This window comes from Pelmatolapia mariae, linkage group LG1, assembly GCF_036321145.2.
Source record: "Pelmatolapia mariae isolate MD_Pm_ZW linkage group LG1, Pm_UMD_F_2, whole genome shotgun sequence".
Lineage (NCBI taxonomy): Eukaryota > Metazoa > Chordata > Actinopteri > Cichliformes > Cichlidae > Pelmatolapia > Pelmatolapia mariae.
Window position 1 is genome coordinate 24136161 of NC_086227.1, and position 19770 is coordinate 24155930.

The 19770-nt window shown below is 41.5% G+C and overlaps 1 protein-coding gene across 1 annotated transcript in view; it reads right to left on the reverse strand.

The window, feature by feature from the left end:
• gse1b (Gse1 coiled-coil protein b) overlaps positions 1-15740 on the reverse strand; it is a 161167-nt gene extending 145427 nt beyond the window's left edge. Inside the window, exon 1 of the mRNA XM_063476849.1 lies at positions 13222-15740. Within this exon, the coding sequence (XP_063332919.1) occupies positions 13222-15732 (2511 nt within the window). The 5' untranslated portion in view covers positions 15733-15740. The remainder of the gene's footprint in view (positions 1-13221) is intronic.
• Positions 15741-19770: the final 4030 nt, after the last annotated feature.

Sequence of the window (19770 nt, forward strand, 5' to 3'; positions counted from 1 at the left end):
CGGCTCAGCAACACTCCATAAAAGCAGCTCTGAGTCCAGGCACACTTACTCAGCCAAGTACAGGAAAACAACAGAGAGAAAAAAATAGCTTTGATCTGCACTGACAGATACTCAAGATGTTCTACCATTCAAAATGCTCCCATGGTTGTGAACATAAACTGGAAAGCTCATACTCTTTTTCATACACAATTGCAACCTTATCCAGCCCTATCCACACCTATGATAGTATTTTTAAAACTGTACCTTTATCCCTGCGTTTTCACCTTTTTTCCACAAACAGTTAAAGGTCATTGAAAACGTAGCTTTGGGAAAAGCTTTCCAACTACAAATGTTTGCAGTGTAAACATATAGACAGGGGAAGGTTTTATCTGTTATTTACTGCTTCTCATTGGCCAACTTGACTTTGGATTAAAGTTACATCTCTGCCTGTTTGTTTGATTCTTGCTCTTAACAGCATGCTTCAATTTTGTTTTGTGCTTGTGTGGAGGAAACAAATTTTGGAGAACAAAGAAGGGACAAAGGAAAAAAAATATGCTTGTGCACGTTTGAACTAGACCTTATACACAACTCTGGACGACTCTGACACCTGTGGAGCCGTGCATCGTGGGAGCTCATTCAAAGCCTGCACTGAGTCCAACACTGAGGACACATGTTTCACATTGAGCTAAAGTCAAACAGCATCTGATCACTGTTCAGCCAGCGTCAGTCTGTCTGAGGCTCTGGTCTGCAGAAATTGCTGTGCTTATTGCTCTCATCAGGCAGACCAACAGGTGGACAACAACTGGCTCACAGAGAAGCCCACCTGGTCTGGATCCAACAGAGCATGTTATATACACAAAATAGCGAGGACATGAATAATAAAATAAACTATCTTTAAAAGATGCAGAATCCACTTGAAAAACACTAGAGTTTTGCTTACATCACACCACATTCATATATTTCATTTACGTGTCTGGAGGGGATCTATGAGTAATTCACTGTTCCTGTTTGTGCACCAAACCCCCAATGCCTGACTCCTATAGTGCATTGGATAAAAGCAATTCAATCAAGGTGCTTTATACTGTAAGGTAAAGATCCTACAATAATAAATCAATTTAAAAGAAAGAAATGCAAAAAGGATTTAGTGTCAGCATGTGCCAAGTTGTTAAATGCTGGTCTACATCAAACTGGCCTAATGAAATTTTAGATTAAAGACATAATAAATAAACTCTTCCTCAGTATATATCCAAGTTACAATGCTGATTTAAAAATATATGCCACACAAAGGCAATACATTGACACAAGCACAATTAAGGAATGAGTCTGATAAGAGGCACCTCTGTGTCAAGTGAGTATAATCTTGACAGATAAATATTCATTAGCAGGTTGCTAATCTACCTGACCTGTGACCTGCTGTGACCTCGCTCTCCTCTGAGGGTATCAAGGAGCACAGCTGTGGGAAGATACGGTGCATACAAAGACTTTGATCTTTATTACTCGTCTCCTCCTTTTGTCCTTCCTGCTCGATATGACCTGTTCATATTTGAGTGGGTTTTAAAATCAAATGCCTGCAGTAGCACACAAAAATGTTATGTGTTGGCTGTAGTAGCACTTGAGGGCACCAATATGTCATTTTAAGTTATAGATAACATCAGTGAGTCAGTTTGTGTGTTATAACAATTTGGTATGCTAATCAACTGGAAAGCACTTTGGTGAAAAATGACTTGAAAACGAGCCCCCACTGTAGCGAGAACTACCACACAAGTGGTTTTAACTCCTTTGGCAGGTGTTTATATGGGTCTCTCTGTGGAGGGATATTGTCAACATGCAGGATACAGTTGCAAAGTTTTACCAAAGATGCATGTGCTCTGAGAACTCATTGCTGGTACAGCTGGCGTCCCCTTGCAAGTCTGTATTTTAAGCATCATTTCATTTTAAAATAATGATCTAAAAGCATATTAAATTGATTCCCCTTCTCACAGCTGCATGTTTATTTGTTGTAATCTGAAGAGACATAGATTAAAGAGTCGCAAATGAGCTGAAAGACATGTTTTACAACCATTAAAGCCAGAAACATCAAATAACTGCCAGAAAATTCTAAGTGTGTTTGTTGATCACTCTGACAATTTTTATAAATAATGAATTAAATATATTCAATATATTTGCTTAAAGTGTATTGTGCAAATTATCGGGGGGGGGGATCACACTGATGCTCTCCTGGCATTTGGACATATTAATTATCGCCTTTCCTTAGCAGAGGACTTCGTACTTCTCTATAATTTGTACCAATTATGAAACCCATAATACAAGACAACACACAACTGTTCTGCACGTAGAATAACACCACCAGGAATGCAAACATATGATTGTTATCCTTAACAAACTCTGCAGGCTTACACGGCACAGATAGCATTCAGCTGTGTCTCTGACCTGAAGGCACAACAGGCAGCGAGAATGACTTATGTTTAGAGGAAATAAAGTTCTGAGCCAAATCTCAACGACCCCGACAGCTTCACACAATTAGTCATACATACATATACACATTACTCATACTTATGCACTCACAAGGCTCACCCTCCCTCCACAGTTTGTGTGTATGCATGACTTCAATAGCCACCTTCTTCATACTCTCGCTGAACTGGAGAAGGTTACAGGTTACAGACCATATGAGAATGCAACAAAGAGAACAGAAACACTTCAGTTCAACAGATGTGTATATATAATCAAAGAAACCAATTAATTATATGGTCCACAAAAGCAAAGTAACAAGATATTATCATCCTAAAAAGGAAAATAAATGGATAGAATAAAAACATGTATTTTTCTGTGAAAATGTAAAAAAAATATATTTATTTTTAAGACAGAAAAAGGTATAGAATAATGCTAATAAAAAAATAAGCACTTAGCAGATGTCACAAATCAACAGAAATCCTGACAGTGTGACAAACTTTGTAATGGTCTAGAGCAGTGGTCCCCAACCCCCGGGCCATGGACCTGTTCCGGTCCGTGAGTCTTTGGTACTGGGCTGTGAGAGTTGAGGCTCGGGTGTGAAATTTATGGTTTTCAGGGTTTTTAATCGTTATTTTTTATGGTTTTTTTCGTTAACTCTGTTTCCCTGGGTATTTCCCCGTGTGTTATGAATAAATCATATTAGTTTGGTACCGGTACTGGTTTTATTTTGTTGTATTTATCCACGACATCTTAAAGGCCAGTCCGTGAAAATATTGTCGGACATAAAATGGTTGGGGACAGCTGGTCTAGAGTTAATCTTTAAGACCCACAAATAAGTAAATGTAGAGATATAATAGATATTATATAATTATGATTTTTATGCCCTACTAAAAAACCAAGACACTATACATATAGTATGTACAAACATAAGCAAAACAACATACATGCAAATCAACCTAACTGAAGTTCACTAAATAGGTCACTTGGTAAAATGGTAAGTAGGAGGTCAATTAACTTCTTTTTTTTTTAGAAATGTAGTCAACATTTCTTACTGGATGAAAACATGTAAAGCTGGCTTCCATACAAGGACCTGGACTCAACTTTGTGGTTGATCGAGTGAAAAAAACACACAAAGCCCTTCAGCAGATAAGTGCTGATTTCAAGTTTAAAAAGTTTATACATTTTGCAGCTTTGCACACTAACTCAGTCTAAAAAAATGCTCAAAAAATGTGTGTCTCTTTGCCTGACTAATGTCTGCTGCCTGATTTAACTATAATGTCCTTAGACCTTTGTCACTTAACTGTGTCTAAAAGAGATTGACAGAGGAAAGTAAAGGACCAGAGACAGATAAAGTAGAAAAAATGATGCTGATGTGTGGACAGTGAGGTCATCAGTTATCACCTTGGTGACCTGAAGTGAAGTGAGAGAACTTGTCATCACCTTTGCAAGCAGACACGAAGCGCTTGAACCAGAGAGACAGAAGAAAAGCCCATGTGTGGAAATCTTAAAATGAAAAAAAAAAAAAAAAAATCCAACTGGACCTCATAAATCATCTACACATGGTATAGTTGTGTGTAGCTCTGCATATGCGCCTCTGTTGGTGTTTGTGCTCCAGAGATCCATCTCTCTTCTACATGCAAAGTTTCAGTCATATGGTTGTGTTCAGAAGATCACCACCAGAATGGACACCTCTTCAGTCTTGAATGCCCCCTCCTGAGGTGTGAGCTCATGTCTGCACCAGGGATGTTGCCAAAAGAGCACAGAAGCACGCACAACGTAGAGCCTGTGCGTGTGTGTGCGCGCATGCGCGTGTAAATGTGCATATGTATGTAAGCATGTGTGTGAAACAGATGGGAGGAAAGAGAGAAATTAGAGAGGGGTAAAAGAAGAGTAGCGACAGAAAGTCTGCAAGAGCATGTGTGTTTCTGTGTGTGTGTTGGACTGAGGGGGCTGTGAGGGGTAAGAGGCGGCGGGAGGGGGAGGGGGGGTAGAAAAGGGAGAGGGGGAGTGGTGTGGTTAGGCATCCAGAGTCAGTGAACATTTTTCTGGCAAGCTTTCTCTATGCTCCTGGCTGCTTGCCCGGCTCTGAAGCAAACTTAAACAAACTCCTGTTGCAGCCATCTGCTGGGCCCGCGGGATAAATCACAGCACTGCTCCGCTCTGTACTGCTCAGCCGCACCACTATCAGGTTACTGTGTTAGCGGCCTCACACACACACACACACACACACACACACACACACACACACACACACACACACACACACACACACACACACACACACACACACACACACGTGTGCACGCACACAGGCACACACTCACTGACTGTTAGGCATGCAGGAACACATTACAGTTCTCCCTCTCATCCACACATACACACACAGAGACACACTGAGTAACGCGTCAGCCTGGAGCCAGGGCCTGCCATGGGGCTCACACCACCAGGAGAAGCCAGCAACATGTGGCCCTGCTAATACCACAGGGAGAGATGAAGAGGAGGACGGAGGTGGGGAGAGAAACAAAGAGTGTGGGGGGGGGAGGGGGAGAAAGTAGATGAATGAGGTGAAGGGGATGAGGGAGAGAAGGAGAAAGATGGACAGAGGACACAGCTGGAAGAACAAGAATAAGGAAAAAGAAAGGGGAAAAAAGACAACCTTTGACACCCAAGTCAAGCCAAGTGCTATTTTTATAGCCCCCTGTAGAAGAGGGGAACATGAATACATCTAGTACCCCTCTGCCTCTGTGAGCTTTCATAACAAGTTAAGCCTTTTATAATGGCGGCTATCTGAGGATGATGGTTTCCACATCATACTCGTCACAACGCTTATGGTAAAGGTTTCTCTAACGTTATACTTGCCATCTTTTCCAATAGTTTGTGTTATGGCTCCTCTTAAGAAATATTCTGACTCAATAGCATTGTCAATAAATCCTGACATGAGACTGTAATGATGGAGCTACACATGAAGAGGTTTTCAGATCATTTGACAGCTCAAATCTTCTTTGGTGGCTTACCACTCTGGCTCCTTCGCTGTGGCCTTGAAAGTAAGCTCTGCACATCAACCATGACTAGCACATCGCTCCACATCGCACACAACTCTTGACCATGTGGGATATGCCACTGACCGAGCTGGCAGGTTGCATGTTAGGATAATACTAGCCTCGCAGCCTTGGATTAGGTTAGATATGCTTTCAGTAAGTCATAGACATGACCAGCAGTGGTAAACTGCCACGTGAAACCTATATTAATAACATGTCAACAGTGCAAATGGCATGCTTGAAAGAGATAGCGGGCAAAAAGTAACAAATAAATAATGACAGGCCTTCTGGAAGTGTCTGTGGTATCTATCTGTCAGACAGATGCAGAAACTGTATCAGTTTATTTCTGACTCATAGCCTGGTCACGTCAGTGTGGGGAAAATTCACCCATGGAAACTATTCACAAAGTCTTCTGACTATGCCTGTGTGTTTGCATGTGTCCATGCATGTGTGCTTGTGTTTCTGTGACTGTCCACTTAACGGTATATTAAGTAAAGGTAGGTGGAAGTTTATATCACCTTTCCTTGTTTGCATGATGCTCTGGATAACTAAAGGTAACTCAACCTCAATCCAAACTAAAGGTCAAATGTTGCCACTGTCCTAAGTAAGTTTTTTTTAAACCGGCGCTGCCTCAAATTGTAGCAGTACCACAATTGTGCAATCACTTCAACATTAATACTTTGATGTACAGTGTAGAGATCAGATAATACTAAATGTGGCAAGGCTAGTCTGTATAGTCTTGATTCTTCCAGACGCGCAAAAGTCTCTCGCTTTATGGGAGGCTCAGTCCAAAGCTCCCTCTCTGTCTCCTTCTTCCCAGCTGTCCTGAAGCTGGCAGGACAAGCTGAGTATGTGTGAGACCAGGTGGCTGAGCGGCATGTGTGGGGGTGCTGGTGAAGGAGGTCACGGCCAGCACTTGGGGATGCTTGCAGGAGGAGGGAGTAATCTAAGAAGGGAATGTCATCCTCAGCCAAAATACGCTCCCAGAAGATCACCAGTAATGTTAATCTTTATCTCTTCATTGGTCGGCTGACAGAAAGAGGTGAAGCGATCTGGCAATTGGTTGGTCAGAGCCGGGAGTCAGAGCCCCTGTTTGAGGAGCGGAGGGGAAGAGGGTGTGTAGTATATTTAGTCCACTCTTTAGTCTCCAGCTGACATCTTCAGTTGTCCTGACAGCAGGGTAAGGTTGAATCTTCTCTCTCTCTCTTCACCCCATTAAAAATATCAGCAGGGCAGCAGGGCAAGAGCAAAGTGGGAAATGAAGGGGAAGAGCCAAAGAATGAAAAATCACATTTAGGCGGATCTTCACCAACACTTGGGAGGTCTAAAAGACCAAGACTAATGACTAGCACTTAATAGCAATGAATAATATCCAGTCAACTGAGAGTGCAAGTTACATGTTGAATGTCTGGCAAGGAAATAGGTCTGCTATTAGCTACTGTGCTGCCACACACACACACACACACACACACACACACATGCACACACACTCCAGTTGCATCCAGGTGCAAAACCACACACACACACACACACACACACACACACACACACACACACACACACACACACACACACACACACACACACTTGCACAGCTGTGGCACAATCCAGCTGTCTTTGCCAACACGAGAGCGAACACCTGCCATTGCTCCCAACCACCTGGTAGACACACGTGTGCGCAAAGACACGCATTCACACATGCTTGCAGCTGTTCAGTATGTAAATGATCAGAAACATTACTCTTTGTGTATATGTAAGTGTTAGTCTGTGATTGTGGGTGAATGTATGCCATGGTTAGAGTGCAGCTGGTAGAGAGGGTTGAGCTATAGTTGCATTGCACTGTCCTCTATAATTACCACAGTCAAACCAGGTTTACTACTGTATCGTGCCCATATCTAAGTCTGGCACAGGGTGACTGCCTTTATAGCCTAACCACTCTTAAACATTGCAATGCCATGCAAGCAACACAGAAGAATTTACAAAAAAGGCCCATGTGAAGTGGAGGAGCAATATATGACAAACAGATTTACCGTATTTACACATTTGAACAAGCCTTAAAATGTCATACAAAAAGGAAACAAACAGGTTTATTAGGTTGAAAAAAAATAATGAAATACAGGTGCCAAAATTCGACAAAAAATGGTTTAAATGGGTTAAACAGAAACAATCCCAATTATTTAATCACGTGTTCTCACACAACTTTTATACAAAGGTAACAGTCGCATCACTTGAGGCAATTTATTCCTCTGGAGTTTTAAAAGATTTATGGAACGCTTTGTACTTCCAATGATTTATAAACAGATTCTGGTGAGTGAAATCAGCAGCTTTCTCCCTTAAGCTGATCTAAAACATATTTAAGGCTTTAACAGAGACATCTTTAGGGGAGCACATTTTGTCGATTGACATTTGTATATAACAAATGAGAAAATCATTATCACTAATACAACTTTAAATACATCTGTGCATGGAATTTAATGATCATGTCGTACACTCCACAGACTCAATAGGGCAAAGTGATGAAGATACGCTGAACAATGAAGCAGAAGCAAAATTCCCACATACCTGATCATAGCTGAGAAAAGCACACAAGCTTATGTTGACACTGTACATCCACTTCGGTGACTTAATTTCCAACGTCTTATTGTCTAGTCCACTTTATTCCTGCATTAGTTTTGATAAGTACAACTCATAATTCATTTTTAAACCAATCCCATTTGGTACACAGATGGGGCTACCAGCTTATACTTTCATGTATATGATCAACAGGAATGACAAAGTAGCTCCACATCCTCTAATCTTTACTGTTGATCTTGCTAAAGGTTCCCAGTTGCATTGTAACTCACACAGTTTCTTAACTGATTACCAGTATTTTGAGCCTCTGCAGCAGCACTGCTTTCTTTCCATCTCTTTGCGTTTCCTAAACTCAAATCAAATTGCATAAAAACAACTTTATTCATGTGAAAAACCTTCCTCTCTGAGAGCAATGTCAACATGAAACAGTGAAAAAAATAATTTACATTCAATTTTCTCAATAACTATAATCGAAGTCTAAATGACTATAATCAGGGCTTGTCAAAGTAAGTACAACATTAGGCTAACAAGTGACAGAATATATTTAAAGGTGCATAAAAAATAGAGAGGCTTTCCGAAATGGATTGCTCACAAAATTGGTCTACAACTCATCTAGACTGCAATTTGGATGAAGCTCAGACAACATTTATGAGTAGTCCATGCAGAAATCCTTGCAATTCCAAAAGGTTCAAAAACATTTGCTCTTAGCGGTGTATAGGTTTGTGATTTCGAGGATGAGACATAAAAGGTAAGACATGAAACACTGGAACACCTCAATCTCATCTACTCCATGTATGATCTGATCTGTCCAGTCAGATATGGGCAAGAATGCAGCACTGGGTAAAGGCTAGCGGGAAGAGAGTGAGTAAAGCTTTGAAAGCTAAATCAAAATCCACCTCCAGCAGCTTTGAAATTAAGCCTCTCAAATCCCAGAGGATCCCAGGTGAAACGCAAGGCTGTCCGTCAAACTGCACTGCTAGCGGAGGACAGAACCACAGCTGCAGAAACTTTACACAATCCACGCAACATGGCTGGTTTTGAACAAACACATGCACACTCAAAGACACTTTGTTCCACACAGGCAAGGACTGTGTAAAACACTCTGCAGTTGGCATGCTGTAATATTTCCTTTCATGAAGATATTTTAAGAATCCCTTTTTTCCGATTTTCTTCTGGCTGCAATTTAAATCCAATTAACCCGCTCACCTTCTCTCAGCCTCCAATTCTTCTTTTTTCAAATACTTCCAATAATTCATCCACAGTTAACATCACATCTAAATTTAATGTTGGAGTCACTTCTTTCATTAAGCTATAAATCTTCCCTGGTGAAACTGTCAAGATGCTGATGTGTTTTTACCGTGATAGTGAGAATGTAACATTCATCTTTTTTTAAGCTAAACACGCAATACTTCCTGTAAACACACAGTAAACTACAGAAGCACCTTAAATACCACACTACTGCGTACACACGAAGCAATTGAGTGATTTGAGATGTAGAAATCTGTCTCTGCCCTCGGAGCGGATCACCAATAACAATCCACCCGAAACAGCCTCCAGCATACCGCCACTCAAATATAAACGTCATGTGGATACCCTGACAAACAGATCGATCATGCAGATTTTATCAGTGCGTCTAGCTAGCTATTATTTTATTTGCTGTGTCGATCCTTTATGTCATTGTACAAACACTAGACACACCAATAGTTGCAGGGAGGCAGTGGGTTTAGCTAAAAGCGTCACATTTTGAGAGCTACACCATCTGTGGGAGGACACCCTGTTCTTCTTCTTCTTCTTGAAGATGAAAATGGTACTTTATGACTTCATGGCTGCATGTTTGCAGTTGTTGCCAAGCAGTAGAGTGATCAAATGTGCAGTTATTGTGCGATTTGGAAAGGAAAACTACTGTCACCGTCTACTTGATTCATTTTGTAGATTCACACTATACATTTGAGTAATTAAATACATGTAAGATAAACAAACGTAAAGAAAACTGAAGGTGCAATTTAATGCATCATTTGGACATCAATATGACTATAAGGAAGAGAGCTGCACTTAACTGATCCATCAAGCAACTACTTAAACTACTTAAAAACACACACATTTGTATGTATAGCCACTGATTCACAACAGCAGTGATCTCAACAAACCGTCAGGTAAACAATTACTCCTCCTTTAACCTGCCTTCTATGTCTTGAAGTGCAAAATTCTGCTCTCTATGGAAACAGAGAGCATACAGGTACATTTAAAATTGTGCTGTTTGGCTTCAATCACAAAAACTTGTGTATGTAGAAAAAGAGCAGCATTTTTAATAAAAAACAAAATGCACCTTGTTGATTTTTAGCATGCATTAGTAAATATACTGTCTTGCTGTTGTGCGGTCTTATAAAGTGTTTTGCTTCTGTTTTTCAGTCTAGTCTATGCGGTGCACATAATAAGAGCACACTGCAACACAGCACACTTTAACAGCACTACAAACTAACTCATTCAAAATTGACCAGAGCTGAAAAAACACTCATCTGAAACAGTTTAATCAGAAAATAAACATTATGGCTTTCTTCTTTTTCCCCTAATAAACAGTGTAAAAAAAATAGTTGTGGAGTAACACTGGGGAAAACGCAGTTTGAAAAATCTGTTTGCGATAGAGGGTTATATACTTTCAATCAGTTTAAGATTTATATTTTGAAAAAGAAAAAGTGTTTGTCCAGGCATTTCCCAAACCACTGAATAAAACTGTAAACCGTTTGCGAAATGCAACTCAGCAGACATCTGTCTCACTGAGTGCGAGTGGAAGATCTGCTGACCAGCTGCCCCTCCCCAGTCGCAGGCTGGAAGTCTATACTTATGCACCTGTCAAAGGTTAACATGTTGGACCTGACAAAGGTCGTGTCCAACATACTAATTAAACACACAGTAGCACAACACAGAGCATGATAGCGACCCATTACTTATGTTTGTCAGTATATCTGCATATAACATTCTGGCTCTTATTTCATGTGTTAATCTGTATCTCGCAAAACAAGCAAATATATATTTCAACAATCTGACACTTCATATTGCAGTTATAAATATGTATAAGAATAGAATAGAATAGAATAGAATAGAATAGTGTTTATATTTATACAGCCCCTTTTACCAAACACACTGCACTAAGGGGAACCAGATGGGTACTCCCTCCTGACAGCCGAAATCCCTGCGATGACAGATCCTCTCAAGCATACAGCATGACACTAGAGGACAAAGCACCTGTTCCCCCTGCGGCTCTCTTGCACAGCCCCTTGCCCACAGAAACACTGGCACTTTCTCAGCCATGAGGTCATTGCCTCACACAGGCCAAAACCGGCTGTGCCACCTGCAAACATCCCAATCCAAAATGATCACCCAAACCTCTGCTCACGCTGCCACTGTTCTCATGTAACCAACCTTATGATCCACTAGCCTTAGTGGAGAGAAAACCCTGCCCCATAATTACACTATATCACACTATATATATCTGGAGTATTCCCTCTCATGTGACTGTTATGAGCTCATCTAGTTTACATGTGAATGCTTAGACAAAGAATAAAGATTTAACTTTGGATTTAGCAAAAGGCAGTATGGACTCTGCAGCACAACTTTATCAGTCACAATTCGAGTGCCTACCAATATGATCCAAGTCCATCTTTTTTCCCCTCAATTAAACAACTAAGCTGTTAATAACACATTTCTATAGACACACGTCTGAACTCCAGATGTTTAACTAACCATGGCGGGATTTTCCAAGCATCATCTGGGTTACTAATGACACATCTTTCTTTACAGCATATGACTCAAAATTTTGTTATGCATTTGCATGTTAGTTCAGAATAATGAAGTGCATGAGATTGTTGATTGTTTTCTTTTTTTTGTGACACCGATGCTAACTGTCACCTAGCACTTCTTTACAGAGAAGAGGGAGATATTAGATAGACAGCTCCAATCCGCAACCTGATGTGAGGTTGCGGAGTGTGAATAGCATCCACAGATGTTCTTCACATGTCCTGTGTGGTCAGTGTGTCAGTGCTTGTTTGCAAGACAGATCTGTTCATAGAGCCAGCTGGCTGTCTCCTCAGCTCTTCATTAACACGTCACTATCCTTGATTGACCCACACTGGTCCCCTATACAACCACACGGTCAGAAAATTTGCTGTTGATCATCTGGTAAAATTAAATTTTGCTATCATTTTGTGGACCACTTATGCAAAGAGTTTATTGCAGTAGCTTGACACAGAAAACGCTGCCAGATTACCCTAATATGGGAAGAATATGGGTAAAAATGTTACAACGCATGAATGAATGCGGGTCTGGGAAAGTACTTTGCTACCTACTTTAGCGAAGATCATTGCCAATATCTGTGTATACATTTACTGTAAATATGAATAGGTAGAGCAATTAAACAAATCAATTTAAAAAGAGAAAGATGTTAATGCACAATTTCTTTACCTCACTCTATTTATTTATTTTTTAGTATCAAAATTGATTAATAAAAGTAAAACTGAACTTTAATTGTACAAATTCATGTTGGTGACAGACTGGTAATCCAATTCTAAAGCTGCTGAAGGAAATTAAGTATATATACATAAAGTACCACAAACCTGATTAGAAGTGCTGGCTTCTTTTTTCTTCATAAATCTCTTGAGAATTTTTATTATTATTGCCCTAATCTTTACAGTAAATTCCTTCAAAATGCTCCTGAGTGAATGAGCTCAAATCAAAATAAACTATTCAGGTGAGACCCACTTAGTCATGTTTTAACAAAAAAAAAGAAGCAAATACAGGACTGTTTTTGTCACCATAGCTTTCCTCTGTTCTTTATAGAAGTAAAATATCTGAGTGCTTTCAGTCTCCACTTACTGAGACATTCACACAAAACTTCTGTTGTTCCCAGTGCAGAGTACATCATTGCACTATACTTCAAGGACTTTCAGTGATATTAATTTATTTAACATAATTATTTCCCTGCAGTTCTTTATCACCCCTTTTAATTTGACTCAGAGGTTGCATTAGGACAAACACAGTTTGCACTGACAGCTCAAATCCCAGCATACTCAAGTCAATCCAAATCCCAGCATACTGGGTTTTGGAATGAACAGAGCAGAATTTAAAACAGTAGGAAAAAAAGAATATGACTGTGCCATCTCTAAAACAGCTTTTTTCTCCTTCTTACCTTATGTCTAGACTGTGGCGGCGTTGATTCTTGTTCTTTCCTCTCCCCATCTGAGGCTCCGGGCTCCAGCCTAGCCCTGTCCTGCTGCATGCTCTGTCCCACCTGCACCATTGCCTTACATTCCTTACATGAGCCAATCACCAACCTCCTGCCATCATCCACAAGGAGCATGCGTGTGCTGCGAGGTGCATATAAGAACACAGGTAGTCTGGCCACAGTAACAGCGCACAGCCTACCTTGCCTGCGCTGCTCCTGCCTGCAGAAGAAGCACACAAAAACCTCACAGCTGTACTGGCGTGCCCAGGGTGAACTGGGTGGTTGGGGGTTGGCACTGGATGAGCTAGAGGTAGAAGGGGTGGGCTGACCTAGACCTTTGCTCTCGTGCTGAGCCCACTGAGCATGCAGGTCATGGTAGCAAAGCTTACAGGCTGACACCAGACCTGTGGCATCAACTGGCTTGGCATGGGGTGCAGGAGGATGGACAGTGAGAAATGGAAAGAAAGGCTCCCTCTCACCACAGCGACCAGGCGGGTTAACATGTAGCTGGTACTCTCCTCCTGCACACAGCTCAGCTCCACACAGGTAGCACACTGACATGGAGGTGCTGGGATGTGAAGCCACCCCTGTTTGAGGGTGGGCTGATCCAGAGACATCGATAGACATGGCAGCATGGTACCTGACAAGGAATGAGCTGACAGAGGTGATGAGGTCTTCACTGAGGCTAAGTCGATACGCACTCCAGATCTCCTCCAGGATAAAATGGCACTGTGGACAGCAGTGCACACGGCCGTTCCTCACTCCCTGTGCATTAGGGGGGCAAGGCAACATATTAATGAAAGGAAAGTACATCACACCACGGGATTTGCCAACCCCTGCCTGTGCATATGCTACTCTCATGTCTCCTCCACACTCCTGTCCACAAAGGAAGCAGGCCTCGTGGGAAGCCTTAGGTTCAGGTATGCATTCCATGGGCCCTGAGGATTTTCCCTCCTGCTGAGGAAACTGGGAAGAATGAAGTCCAGTTGTGGTCTGGTTGAGGGGGACTACATACAAACGCTGAAGGACAGGCACATCAGCCAGCTGAAAGCTCTGCCACTGCTGCAAGAGAGAGGTGTGACAGCTGCCACAGACAAAGGTTATACCTGCTGGACTAATAGGTATTGCATTATGTGGTGGGGAGTGAAGCCACAAGAAGGGAAAGAAGGGCTCACCCTGTGCCCTCTCTTGTTTCTGAACACTGACTTTAAAACGCCCATCAAGTCTGAGCCCAGCGCCACAGATGTAGCACACACACTCTTCTGGACTGGAGTTTGCTGTGTGGTGTGGCTGATCTGCAACAGGTCTACGTTGTGTTGTGCGTTCTGTTTTGCGGTCATACGATTCCCTGTCGTCATCGCTTGTAATGTTAATCTCATCTTCAGAGTTGTCAGAGTTATTCTCCCTGGGAGGAGCCGTGTTAGATTTAGAGATGACAGCAGCGGTGCCAGCAGAAGACGCAGAAGTGCTGGAGTTCTCCTCGCCTTTTCCCTGGTACAGCAGCGATGGATGCTTGGAAGGAGCACAGCTGCTGTCGGCTACACGCTGGATCTGATGCGACTCCACATGTCTGACATTCTCCTCCTCCAGCCACCGCCTGTTGCGCATAATGACCCCGTTGTCTTGCACAGGTGTGTCAGAGAGCGAGCTGTCATAGCATCGCCGGGGGAATCTTTCCTGGGACTTTGCCAAAGATTCTGGTGATTGACAGATATTGTTCATAATTTTAGCACTGCGCCTCGCCGTCAGAGCACTCTCCGCTTTTGGCGATCCCTGCGCCCTATAAACACCCACCGGGTAACGCACTGCCCGCTGTGTATCTGGGCTGTTTTTAATACCGATTCCATTGTTCTTCCTGCTGCTGTCTCTGGGCGATTTTCCAGATGCTCTCACAAACTTGTCTTTGCCCACACTGACTCTGTAGGCAAAATCCATCTCCTGATCTGAAATGTTCTCGTTTTCTGAAAAAGAAGAGAAATCAGACTCTGCGCCCCCGTCGTAGTTTTGGCTACTGACACTGATCCTCCTCTCCAAATCATAGGAGATGTTCCACTCCTGTGGGACCCGACGAGAGTCGCACTGGTACGGACGTTTCAGCCAGTACATGCGCTTCTCAATGGGTGTCCTGCTCCGCTCGAAAGAGTTCCACTGCTCCGTTAGAAAGCAGTGACATACAGCGCACACCAGTACATGACCATCTGGGCTCACTTCACACGCACCCGGGGCTGGCTCCTGATTTTGGAGAAACGGGAAAAAGGGGATCCTCTCTTTTTGATATGCCACTTGTAACCTTAATTCCTTCCCCGGTGTAACTCCGCTTCCACATATAAAACAGTGAACAAGTCCCCCCAATCCATTCCGATCAGTCCTGGAAATGTTACCGGGCAATGTGCTGTCTTCACCGGGCATAGCTGCAGCCATGAGTCGGTGTTTCCGAGATAAGGGTGCCAATTCCTGGTCACGGGGGGAGTTCATTGTTTCACAACATGTAAGGCTAAGCTACATGGCATAACGTCAACAACACACTCATATTTGTGATGCACACTTGTGCCCAAGTCAGAGAAACCATGCAGTCAATTTCTGTTCAAGTTACTCACTGAGTGATAAGATAGATGATAGTCCATTGAAACGACAGCGTGCGGCAGCCGCAGAAAACCGTTAACTGTTATTTTTCAAGCAAAACATCCATAAAACATCCCAGTAGTCCTTGTTATCTGAAGACTGTAGTCCACATTATTGCACTCGGCATCCGTGGGTATGACAGAAGAACAACTTGGAATCACTGTCCGCCTCTCCTGCAAACTTTCCTGCCTGCGCCATGTAACTTTGGCTGCTAACTCGCTCACACTGTACACAGCGCCATCCTCAATTCATGGGACCCGCTTCGACACCCCAAAGGAAACCTCCACCCCCTGTCAGCCCCAGTAATAATTTTACAGAGAGCACACATTCCTTCAGTAGCTGCCGATGCATCAAAGTACTGACCATGCACAGGATGTCCACAGTTTACAGGGGGCGTGCATCAGCCCGACGATCAGGCTCCTTCGTAGATCACCTGTGAGCAAAACCTCACAAATCCATTAGGGAAACGGTGTAGGATAAACTTTCCATGAACAATTTTTTTTCCATGCACAAAGGTGAATATTTTTTTTTCAAAAGCAGACTTTTGTTAATTTAATTACGCATAGATATTTATGGATTTTTAAAAAAATATTTATTTTAATGTATTCAAATCAATAGATTAAGATACTGTATAAAACTGATTTTCCAGAAACGTGCTCTGTTTACATATATCAACAAATTAGTGGAAATTAATTCCCAGTAAGATTTCAGTGTTATTTAGTATTTAGACTACATTATTTGGTGATTTTTAATGTTTGTTTATAGGGTGGAATGAAAAGTAGGAGAGTTATACAGTTATTCTTTTATGACAAGTATGCAAGCCCTTTTGCTTTCATATCAAAATAATTCTGAACTCCTAGACTACAATTAATAATAATAATAATAATAATAATAATAATAATAGTAATAAATAATAATAATAATAATAATAGTAGTAGTAGTAGTAGTAGCAGCAGCAGTACTAATGACACTTTATTAATATAGCACCTTTACAAAAAGAGTTTAAAGAATGCTTTGACAGAAGTGGGAAGGCAGAATATTCAAAGGGTAGATTCACACAGAAAGCAGATATAAAAGTCAACACACACAGAAAGATTAGAAAATAGAAATACATTTGTGAAAGACTGGAGTCAGTCCCCTAAAAGAGGTGAGAAAGAGGGCAGTGAAACAAAATTGACCTCCCTCTAACATACGCCCACTCTTCCCTTTGCTAACCTTTAGCATTTTACACAACAAGACTGGGCAGCAGGACAAGTCCAGCAATAAGACCACAACAGTAAGCAAAAACAATTATGACTGTCTGTCCCATTGTGTGCTGCCCCTGGGCTCATCTGCTGTTCAGTGATCCACTGATGTCAGAGAGACAGAGGCTACCACTTTCTACTTCTGCACTTCTCCATTATCTGCTCCACTATTTTGTCATTATCGCTACTGTGCCACCTGAAGAAAACTGTATCCTCCTCAGTCTTTTAAGAAATCTCAGAAAAATGTGATTGATCATGCACACAGAGATGAGCACAGTTTAAGAATGAAGTAAACCAAAGAAGGTGCTCTGATTTATTGCTGCTTTGCATTTAAATTGCATACTCTAGTTACTCTTTTCTGGCTTAAAGTTATTCCTAGCACATACTCAAACACTAGTAGCTTGTAGTCAACATAGATTTACAATACTGCCTTGTACCGTCAGGCTTTGGTACTGCATCATCTGGGAAATCCCCCTGCCCAGCCAGTTAGAGGCTCATGCAAGCAAATCATAGATGAGCAGAAGAAAAACACCGTGGGGTTATAAGAGGAGCAAAGGAATGCAGATTGCGAGTGATTTGAATAAAATCCTCTTGTTGAGTAGTGTAGGGCCTCCAGGAGGTTTGTCAGAAGAAGGTGATGACAGAAGTGGGGAAAGGGCACAGACACTACGTTTTGTGCATGTGAGTGTGCGCACTGAGGGAGGGGACACCTGCCAATGTGCTTTAAAATGCATAAAATTTCGTTTTGTTCTTGTTCTATGTTTTTGATTACTATACTTTATTAAAAAAAAAAAAAACTACCTCTAAATTCAGAGATTTTTGAATGTGTCTGTTTGGATACATTACTTCAATGTCCTGCATGTGCCTGTGCTTTAATGGACATATGGGAGGCATTATTTTACTGTTATACCACAGGACTCTACTACTCACCAGTGAGACCTCCTGGAAATTACACATATCAATAAGAGGCAAATAGGAAACGGATTACTATTACCTTTATCTACCATCAAATGGGAGAACTCTGCAAGAAAGTTCTGTTTCAAAGCCTAAAAAGAATTTAAATAGCAAAACTCATATAACCTGCTGACTCTGGGTCATTTTCAGCTGGACAGTGGTTGTAACCTACAGCACTTGCAATGCTTGAGTCTAATATAATAAAACCTCTGTGATTTAATTTCTCTCGAAGTTTGCTTGTTTTACACTAAACATCCCCAAATCAACTGTATGTTTTTTTTCTTAACAAGAAAAGTAGTGCCATCTAACACCTTCCTCAGGTCTCTCTTTATCACTTTATACCCACCAGTAGGAAATCTTCTACTTTTCATACCTGCTCTTTCTATCAAAGCCTATTTGTCCATGTCATAATGCTCAGCTACACTTACACAGATGTTTTCTCTTATTTTGACTGATTAGGCCTCTCCCACAGGACTTGCTGGACTCAAACAGACTGAGTCTGACTGACACCCCTGACTCTTTTTGTAACTTTAGTCACATAGCTCAGTCCTCTTTCCTCTCTCTGTACCTCTCTTTTTTAAATACTGTTCTGCTGTCAATTGGGGGAGGGGGCTGTTCACAAAAGATGTGCATTTTTCCAAAATATTTTTACACTGGTTTATATCAGACACTTGTAATATTCGTGTTTGCTGAGAATAACTGGTTACCACTTAAGTCTTGTTACATTAGAGCCCGATAAACTACGCAAGTCTAAACCCCTTCCATTTATATTTTGTCTAATTTATTAATTCCATTATTATCACTTGAAAAAAAAAGAATTTTGTAGTGTTTTTGTCAGCTTCAACATTTACTCTTTTTTTAAAGTAAAGGTTTAAAAGTGGCAGATACCTTTTGACACCAGAAATAACAGCCACGCTTAGCTTCCAGCCACAGCTCTGTATCCTGCCAGGCAGGAAGTGAGGGTGTACATGCCATTACAGCGAGGCAGCACATAAAGTGAATCAAGCCAAAGAGTCACAAGTTCAGTTACTTGATGGAGAGTCACCACAGTGAATGCACTCCCCCATTATCTGCTCCCTTATAGTGTCATCGTCATTGTTTGCAGTGTTAATAGGGGAAAAAACAACAAAATAACATTGTGGGATTTTAAGGTTGTGAGGTAGTTCAAGGCTGGAGTTTTCACAGTAGACAATATTAGAATGTAACAAGACGCATCTCAAATTCTCAAATTGGTGAAAAAGGTTTTCTTATCTGATTTAACTCCTTTATCAGCAGTCATGAGGCATTTCAGGCATTCACAGAGGAGACAGAGACAGAGAAGGGCAGCGGCCTGGACTTTTTCCTTTTTGTTTGCTTATTGATTTGTTTCTGCAGGATCTCTTCCCTCTCTCCAAGGTCAGGGGTGTAGCTAAGGAATGTGTTTCTTCTGAGCAAGAAGATTTAATGTCCAGCTCACACAGCGTGGACTGGACCACTGCTCATTCACTTATTTGGATTAAGTCAGATGAGCTCTTCCCTCTGCTTTTCAGGCTCAAATACAGTTCACTTACATCATTTTAATAGTATTCATTTATGATCCTTAACTTAGCATTTTCTTCACTCATCTCAAGCTGCATTTTCTTCATTCCTCAGTCCACTCCAAACTGAGTTTTGTGCAAATGCAAAAATTGAGATTAATGATAGTCATGTGATA